The sequence below is a fragment of the Lissotriton vulgaris genome, chromosome 8 (assembly GCF_964263255.1).
Source record: "Lissotriton vulgaris chromosome 8, aLisVul1.2, whole genome shotgun sequence".
NCBI classification, from domain to species: Eukaryota; Metazoa; Chordata; class Amphibia; order Caudata; family Salamandridae; genus Lissotriton; species Lissotriton vulgaris.
The window spans coordinates 1,375,596,560-1,375,605,934 of record NC_141696.1 but is presented as its reverse complement, the minus strand read 5'-3'; the positions used below and the strand labels follow the sequence as shown (position 1 = coordinate 1,375,605,934).

At 37.2% G+C, this 9,375-nt stretch overlaps 1 protein-coding gene across 6 annotated transcripts in view; it reads right to left on the bottom strand.

Moving 5' to 3' along the window:
- Window positions 1-209: 209 nt before the first annotated feature.
- Window positions 210-9,375, bottom strand: part of KCNE2 (potassium voltage-gated channel subfamily E regulatory subunit 2) — a 159,282-nt gene continuing 150,116 nt past the window's right edge. For 2 of the 6 annotated variants that reach the window (XM_086935356.1, XM_086935358.1), the window contains exons 3-4: window positions 3,125-3,235; window positions 210-2,306 (exon numbers count right to left, since the gene is read on the bottom strand). In XM_086935356.1, the coding sequence (XP_086791482.1) occupies window positions 1,935-2,306; window positions 3,125-3,202 (450 nt within the window). In that variant the 5' untranslated portion in view covers window positions 3,203-3,235 and the 3' untranslated portion in view covers window positions 210-1,934. Of the gene's footprint in view, window positions 2,307-3,062; window positions 3,236-6,637; window positions 6,738-9,375 lie in introns of those variants that run through there. The other 4 variants (XM_086935359.1, XM_086935361.1, XM_086935362.1 and 1 more) reach the window with 3 other exon arrangements.

The following is a 9,375-nucleotide window of genomic DNA, read 5'->3' as shown; positions in this document are numbered from 1 at the left end:
CATCCTAAATATAATGTAAATATTTGAATTCATCATTCACATTATTAGTAAAAATCAAAACTAATGTCGACAGCAGTAGCATGGATGATGTCATTAGTAATGTCATCCATGTCATTTAACATGCCATGAGTGGTGTCATATGTGAGTTTATAAGCAGTGCATGACGGAGGCACAAATTATGGTTAACTTACAGAACAATAACTAGTTAATTTCAGTGGTTTTCAGGTTTATTTTCTATCCATAATTACGATTATAAGTGTGTGTTTTAGTGCATTTGCGAGGATTTTCATCAACGTTTAATTTGTGCAGTTGTCATCTCCATATCTTTACAGACAATAAATTCATCCTTCAGACACTAAACCCCCTACATGGCAACTAGCTTCAGTAGAAACCAATTATTCCTGATCAACTGCAAATTACACATGGAAATGCAGAGAAGTCACATCAGACGGTTATTAGACTGATTATAGCATTGTTTGGGATTATGTTTTCTTGACACATTTCCTTTTTGGAGAAACCAGTCCTCATAAACCTAGTTTGATGAATGCCCAACATGAATAAAAATGATAACACAAAACATATTTTGCTTAAAAATCGAATACTTTTTACCGACATGTTCACCGCATTTGTTACTGAAGCATGGGTCTAGAGTGAAAAACAGTTCCAAGTAAAAGGCAACCGCTTCTACAATTCATGAAACATCAGTAATTGAAAGACTGTTATTTTTATGGCCAGATAAGGGAATAGGACACATTAAACAAGAAAAACAAGGTTGAAGTAGTATGTTTCCACTTTGACAGAAGCAGGAAGGAGTCGCAGGAGAACATGCCAGACAGAGTTTAGGAGAGAAGAGGCCAGTGGAGGTAGGTAAAGAGGATTGTTAAAGTAGCCCGTTGAGGGTAAAAGGGGGTTAGTTGGGTAGGGAAGAAAAACACACATTAGAAACAAAGGGGCATATTATCAAGCACATGGGATAATTATCGCAAATCGCGCATAGCGCGATTTTCATTATCGCCGTCTATCGCAGGATTTCAGCTCTGGGTAAGCGACGTATTAACACTTTTCCGATGTGAAATCCAGCGATAGAGGGTGATAACATGCATTAGCGTGGGAATAGCAGCGAAAAATGTCCGGCGATAATGTTAACCTTGATAATAGGCAGGTGTGGACTTAGCCCTGAGATCCACCACCCATGTTACAGTTGGCTAAGTCGGATTAATAGCAGAAGTTAAAATCCTGCGATAAAGGGGCCTTAGCGTGACCTTGATCATCGATTCGTGGGTCTGGGGCATCCTTGTAAATATCGCGATGCAGTTTTAGCGATGTGTACCCATGTTGTTCTGTGAGGAATGCCCACTTTTCAAGTCATTAGCGATAATAATCACTGACACGCAAAGTGGAGAAAACACGGCTGCTAACTAAAGGAAACACACATTAGCGTGTCCTTGATAATAGACCGATATTTAAATTGCCGCTTTTCGGACAAAAACGGCCACTAAAGTGGCGAAATTGGGCTTGATAATATGCCCCTAAGAGCTTTTTAAAATAAGCGATACTATAGAATCAGACTGGAAAAAAGGAGAGAAAAGTAAGACAGAGGAAAGAGAAAAGAAAAGGAGACAGAAGCAAATAGTACTAAGGAGGGATTTAGGACGTTCCCATCCACATAGGAATATTAAAGAGATCAATTTCATCTAAATAGATATTCCTTGGATTGTTTTCATCAACATAAAGAAGGCTATTAAAGGAAAGAAAAGGTGAATTTAAACAAAACAGATTTGTCAGGTTAGTGTATTCAGAGAAGCCTTTGTCTGGTTACTTTTTCCCAAAGTTGACTTTCTCTGCTGCTTACTATGCGTTTTAAATTCACTCTCAAGAGCTGATTAATGAGTTCGTCTTGAAACCTCTAGCATGTGGGTGTTCATTTGTACACATTATGTTGCAGCTAGTCCAGGAAACTTCTTTGCTCCATAATTTTCATGAATTGCACCCTTGAGTTCTAGGCTCTTGTTTTCTGTCCACTCTTCCTTGATGTAGGTGTGGTAGGGGTCCTCAGAGTGTTCCCGCCGCTTTGATTTCACCGTGCTCACGAGTATGGCCACAATGATAAAGGCAAACATTCCAATCATCACCATCAGGTACAAGATTACATAATCAAAGTTTTCAGTTTTGAGTGTGTCCGTAATATCTCTGTTTTTTTTCGTTGTGTTGCTTCGCCAGTCATTCATGTATTTCTCAAAAACATTTTTGAAGGTATCTTCCAGTGCCTGGGTGAAGTTCTGTAACGTGGACATAGCTGCAAGAAACTGTCAGGAATGAAAAAGAAACATGTTTGTTAAATTTTCATTATTGAAAGGTGGTTACAATTTTCTTTATTTTCACTACACTAAATTGAGAATGCACCGTCACATTTTACAAGGAAAAGGTATACACGTTTTGAGTTTAATACATTTTTTATGAATGCACTAAAAATTCTCAATTGCGGCAGTTGAACCGCTGTAGCACAATCTTGTCAGGCTTTATTCAAAGCAACAGTTCGAAGGGAAGAAACCAAAGAAAATTAATCAGTAATCGTGGGAGGTTTCAGTAAAGGGGAAAGGTTACAAAGGGAGAATATCACCTGTGCTTCTAAGGTACCATTACCTTCTGTTAATGGAATTATTTTAGTGGTGTAATTCGCTAATAATAACAGTTAATATAAAAATTAAGAACAAAATGTAATAAATGCCGTTAAAAGGTTTTGGTGCAATTCTTTTTTTTTTTAGTTCAGTAAGATTTTATTGAAATTTTAAGAAAGGAGTAGTACAGAAAGACATACAAAAAAAGCGAAGAAATTCATTAAAATACAAAGAAGCGAAAAAGAATAATCATAAAAATACAGTCATCAATAAAATGTATCGCAACATAACAAAATTTGTGATTCAAAGGAAAACAGAAGAAGGGAAAAGGAGGGGAAGGGAGGGGAAGGGAGAAGGGAATGGAAATATACAATTCATAGCATAAATACTTAAATAAGTAGAGTTACAAATACTACATGAGCAATACAACAACAATAATTATACCTGTACATATGAATCTATAGGAGACCAAAAAGATTGAAAAGCCGAAGAATTATGATGAACACCTTGTAATGACAATTGTGCACCTCTTCTTGTAAAGACAATCCAGGACCACCAAGCATGGACTGAAAGAGAGGAAGCATCCTTCCAACAAAAGGTGATGGATTTTAACGCAGCTGATACAAGAAAATTAAATAATTTTGCTTCAATATCATCAAGGGGTACACTCAAAGCAACAGATTTACATATAACTAAATTATAAGAGGGTAAATCAGAAATAGGCAAAATTTTCTGTATCACGTTCCATACTTCAGACCAAAATTTCAAAATAGTCGGACAGTCAAATAACATATGACGTAAGGAACCAGGATGTAAATTGCAATGCCAGCATATATTAGATGGTAATAAGTGAGCTTTAAATAAACGCAATGGTGTCCATAAGGAATTAAATAAAATATAAGCATTGGTTTGATAAATAGATACTGGTAAACATCCAGAAATAGAAAGGGACCATATTAAAGACCAGGAATCATTTGTCAATGATAGAGATAACTCACTATTCCAGAAAGTAGAAATGGTATCAACATTGGAACCTAAGGATACGGTAAGTTTTTTATAAAATACAGACACCGCTTTAGAGGATAAAGAAACAGTATTAACATAAAGCAGAAAATCAGCTGTCATTTTTGAAGGGATGCCATTGGGGAAGGAATCTAAAATAGAATTACAGAGATATTGATATTTTGAGAGATCGGATAAAGGCAGATTATATTTCGTTTGGAGTTGAATAAATGGAATAAACTCATCATCTTTGAAAACACCTCCAAGATAAAAAATACCTTTAGCAATCCAGGAAGACCAAAAGGAAATATTCCTATTTAATTTGAGCAAGGCACTATGCCACAAGGACAAATGTATTGTAGAGAGTAAGGGGGATTCAAAATTGGAATCTAAATCATTAAAAATTAATCTTGATGATTTAATTATGGAAGAAGAATGTACAATTTTAGATACAGGGGACATGGTTAACAGGGATAATAAAGGAAAAGGTTTGACAAGGGAAGTCTCAATATGAAACCAGATAGGGGGAGTAAGCATAGGAGATATATTAAACCATAACAAACTTTGTTTAAGAATAAACGCTTTATGATACAAAAGAAAATCAGGTAGCGCAAAACCAATATGACACTTGGGGATTTTTAATTTTTCATAAGCAATACGTGGAGGTTTATTATTCCATAAAAATTTCGATAAGAGTCTGTCAACATCTTTATAAAATCTGAGTGGAAATTGAGTCGGAATCATTGCAAGAGAATAAAATATTTTAGGGGCAATAGTCATTTTAATAGATTTCATTCTCCCCCACCAAGAAAGGTGAAGGGAGGACCATTTGGATATTTTTTGTTTAATATATTCTAGAAGGAAATCACAATTTAATTTTAAACTAGCATGAAGGGACGATGAAAATAATATTCCAAGGTATTTCAATTTGCTCTTTTGCCAAACTATATCTGGTGAGGGTAGCATATCAGGAGTACATAGCATATTTAGTGGAAAAAATTCAGTTTTAGTAACATTTAACTTATAACCTGACACAGTAGAATACTTAGAAATAATATCAAGCAAAAAAGGAACAGAGGAAACAGGATTACTAATAAATAATAACACATCATCAGCATATGCTAAAGTCTTAACAGTAATATCATTGATAGTAATTCCTTGAATATTATCACATTTCCGAATGTAATTAAGAAATGGCTCAATACCAAGTAAAAACAAAAGAGGGGAGAGGGGACAACCCTGACGAGTTCCTCTGAAAAGGGAAAATTGGTTAGTAATCTGGCCATTAATAAATAATCTAGCTGTGGGAGCATAGTATAAGGCAGAAATCATACGAATAAAGGAGGGGCCAAAATTAAAAGATAACAAAGTTTTAAATAGAAATTGCCAATGGATTTTATCAAAAGCTTTTTCAGCATCTAATGCCATAACACCAGCAGGGCTAAGGATAGTGGGGCTTTGCTCAATAACATGTAATAACGTTCTCGTGTTGTTAGCAGAGTATTGATTTTTCATAAAACCAGACTGGTCAGGGTGAATAATTGAGTGAAGGATAGGTGCTAACCTAGAAGCGATAATTTTAGCATATAGTTTACAATCTTGATTAATCAATGAAATGGGCCGATAATTAGCAACTAGGGTAGGGTCTTTGTCAGGTTTGGGAAGTACAACAATTAAGGCCTCAGAGAAAGAACCTGAAATGGTACCTGATGAAGAAAAATGAGAAAAAATCTGGGCCAAAAAAGGTAAAAGATGATGTTGAAACTCTTTATAAAATTCGGCAGGGATACCATCAGGACCAGGGGATTTTTTCTTGGGAAGTGATTTAATGGCCGAGAGAATTTCTTCAGTAGTAATGGGTAAATCTAACTTAGTTTTATCAGAGGAGGAAATGTGAGGTAAATCAGAATGTTGTAAAAAGGACTCAATTAAAGAATCATCACAATAATCTGGTTTATTATATAAAGTGGAATAGAAATTCAAAAATTCATTAGCAATCTCATTATGGGAATAAGCAATTTTACCCTGAGGGCATTTAATGGAAGTGATCTGAGTTTTATCTTGTTTAATACGTAAATAATTAGCTAAAAGTCTACCAGACTTATTAGCGTTAAAACGAAATTTAGCATTGGATTTAGAGAGTTGTATCCCTGCTCTAGTGCTGAGAATAGCATTGAATTCATACCTCAGCTTTTGCAATTTTTCTTTATATTGGGGATCATTAGATGTAATAAATAAACGTTCAAAATGAGCTATTTGCTTCTCTAAGGATTTAACCTGTGAATTAAATTTCTTATTTTCATGAGCCATGATAGAAATAGTGGTACCTCTAATATAGGCTTTAAATGCATCCCATCGAGTGATGATAGATGTAGACCCTTATGGATTGAAAGTGAAATAATCCTGAATAGCCTGAAGCATTTTGGGCTTATGAGTGTCATTAAGGATAATGTCAGAATTCATACGCCATCTGGACTGTTTAGTAAATGAAGAGGATACATTTAAAACAAAAGAAATCATAGCGTGGTCTGAAATGTCGATGGTACCAATGGTAGGGTCATTTGCAAATTGAATAAGGGAAGGGGAAAGGAAAAAATAGTCTATTCTGGAATGTGAATTATGAGGATTGGAGAAAAAAGAAAATTCTTTACCAGTTGGGTGGTGTAAGCGCCAAATGTCAGCTAACTTGGTGGTTTGAAGAAAAGTCTTAAAGGCATAAAAAGTCTTGGATGGTCGAAATCGAGATGTGGACAGTCTATCCAATAAGGGGTCCACAAAAATATTGAAATCACCCCCAAAAATCAACGGAGCATTTCCCAACTTTAAAACTTCAGATGTAACAGTGGACCAGAAAACAGGATCCTCTGACGTAGGGCCATAAACATTAATCAAAAAGAAAACAGAGTCATGAATTTTAACTTTAGCTATAATATATCTTCCATCAGAGTCTGAGATCTTATGCAAGACCTGACAATGCAACCTTTTGGCAAAGAAAATAGCGACCCCATTCTTTTTACCTGCAGCAGGCGAAGAGACAATAGAGTCCACCCATTTTTTGTTCATATAACTCAAAACTTTATCATCAACATGTGTCTCTTGGACAAAACAGATGTCTGCCTTAGAATTACCTAAATAATCTAAAATTTTTAAACGTTTTACTGGATGTCTTAAACCTTTGACATTAAGAGAAACAATTTTAATATTATGAACATTAGCCATTAGGATAGAAGAGAAAGAAGAGAAAGAAATGAGAACAAGAAGAAGGTGGGAGAAGACAGGTTAAGAGAGTAACTCTGATTGAAAAATAGGAAAGGGAGAAACAAAAAAGAGAGAGTAAAGCACAAACATACAACATAAATAAAGACATGGAAACGCACACCCGTTCCTCAAGCATGGCCAGTTACCGTTGGAGCCCATAAAGAAAATTAGTTAGAAACCTGCAACAAGAATTCAGCGAGAAGCAGTCAAGAATTAGGGTCCTGTGTATCCATTGATGGAGGAACCTGCTGTTCGAGGAAAAGACGAAGATCTTCTGGGCGCTGAAAAGATTTAGAGACATTGTCTTTCCAGACTCGCATTGTAGAGGGATCAAATAGGCCATATTTGAAGCCAAGGCTCCTCAGTTGTGGACGAAGAGAAGAGTACTCTTTACGGATAGCCACAGTTTCTTTAGCAAAATCCTGATGGATGAAGATTTTGGTTCCATTCACCAGCAATGATGGTATTTCACGAACAGCTTTCCGAATAAGAACCAGATGATGGTGACGTAGGACCTTAAATATCATCTGCCTTGGTTTTGAATGACGAGGATTACGATGTGACGAAACTCTATGAGCCTTATCAATTTCAAATTTTTCTGCAAACTTAATATTCAAGAGACCAGGCAAAAGAGATTCAAGATAAAGCAGACAATTGGTCCCTTCGATTTCTTCAGGCAAATTAAAGATGCGCAGATTGTATTGCCTATTGCGATTCTCTAAGTCCAGCAACTGAGAATGCATTGGAATAATTCTGGCCATTAAAGGTGTAAAAGCATCCAACTTATTCTTATTATCTTGGATTTTAATGGTATTATCTGACACCTTCATGGACATAGAAGCCATATCTTTACGAACATTTTTAACTTCTGAGGCAATGGAGTCAGTATTTAAACGCAAGGCTTTAATTTCCTCCAAAATCAGAGCCAAAGAAGGTTCCGAGGATTCCACCACTTTAGATTTCGTTGGAGGAGGGGAAACCTGCTGCTTCCTTTTATTTGTAGGAGCATTTTTCGAATCCATTCTGAGGAGAATAAATGTTCCTTAATATGAATAAAACAGATTGATACAAAATTACCTCGAAATGTGATGAAAAATTGTTGTAAATATGGACCAATGCAGTAGAAAACACCGAAAAAGCCCAGGTGCAGCAGCTAAACACAGCTGTAGGCGGAGTTAGGCCCCAAGCCAGCCTCTGTCTTAATGAGCTCTCCGCCCCCAGGTTCACAATCTCGGCAGAAACTCAATGAGCAGTATGGAGCAGAAGCATGGGGTATGAGGAGAAAAGTCTCATCGAGTAAAATCGCCGGAAAAAGAACTCACAGGTGAGGGGAGGCTTCAGCAGGCCAGCGCTGGTAATTTCGCTGTGTTTAAAGCAGGTATTCGTCGTTTAATTAAGCTAAAAGCTCCTGGAAATTACGGAGCTCCGGTGGCGGCGGCCATCTTGATTGACGCGCTCGCGCGTCTCTCTTGGTGCAATTCTATAATCCTATCATTATGGTGTTTGGGCTTGTAAGGCATTAAGCAATTATAAAAGGTAAACAAATCATTAAAAAATATTTGACATCTTGGTAATATTGTACCGACAACGTATTTTGCAAAATGCACATTAAACATAAATATTACTAATGCTCTCTGAAACAGAAGCAGACTGTAGGCCAGGTCTCCTACAGCTAGTAACACGTTACACAAATCAGCACAATTTTCCGTGAAAGTTTTGTTTCAATCTGCCTTCTGGGTGACTTTCAGCTCCCGCTATACGCCGTGTCAGGCTTGCCACGGCGTACGGACAGACGCCTGCAATGTTGTAGAGTATTGCACTCGCGGGGCTAATTGGCACATGTGTGTTTTTCACTGTAGGAGACACCGTTGTCACTGCTATTACACCTCCCGCCCCTTGTGGTGGACGGCATCTTTACCTTACCAGCCCTCTTCTCATTGTACTTGCTCAATTCTGTGCTTGCCATGTTTTTCCTACCAGGCAAACAACCATTGTATCGTCAATACACGACTGGAGGAGACCACTGAAGCAATGTGTACCTTACACTAGGGTGAGGATACTTACATCTGCCACTCCTCACTCTGAGTGTCATGTAACAGTCAATTTTAATTAACCAGGTCACCTTGTTGTGTACTCATCTGTTTTTTATCCTTGTTTTTAACCATGCTGACCAGTAACCAGTTACACTATTTATCTATAGGGTAACCTGTTCACTCCCCCCCATCTCCCTTAGGTATGACTCCTTGAAAGCACTGCTAACTCTTGGGTAAAATACTCACCACCTTACGCTTTAATGTACCTTTATATTTCTCCTTCTTTTCCCAGATTGCTCTGAGACGTGGTAGGACCACCGGGCTACTAGTTGACCCCATGTGGAGTAGGTAAATCTGTTGTAGCCACAACATGAGACGGAGAGTGGTGTGTTGATAACAAGATTTATTGAACATAAGCAACAGGACATCATCGCGCCTGCCGCCTGCAGTCAGCCTGTGAGAAC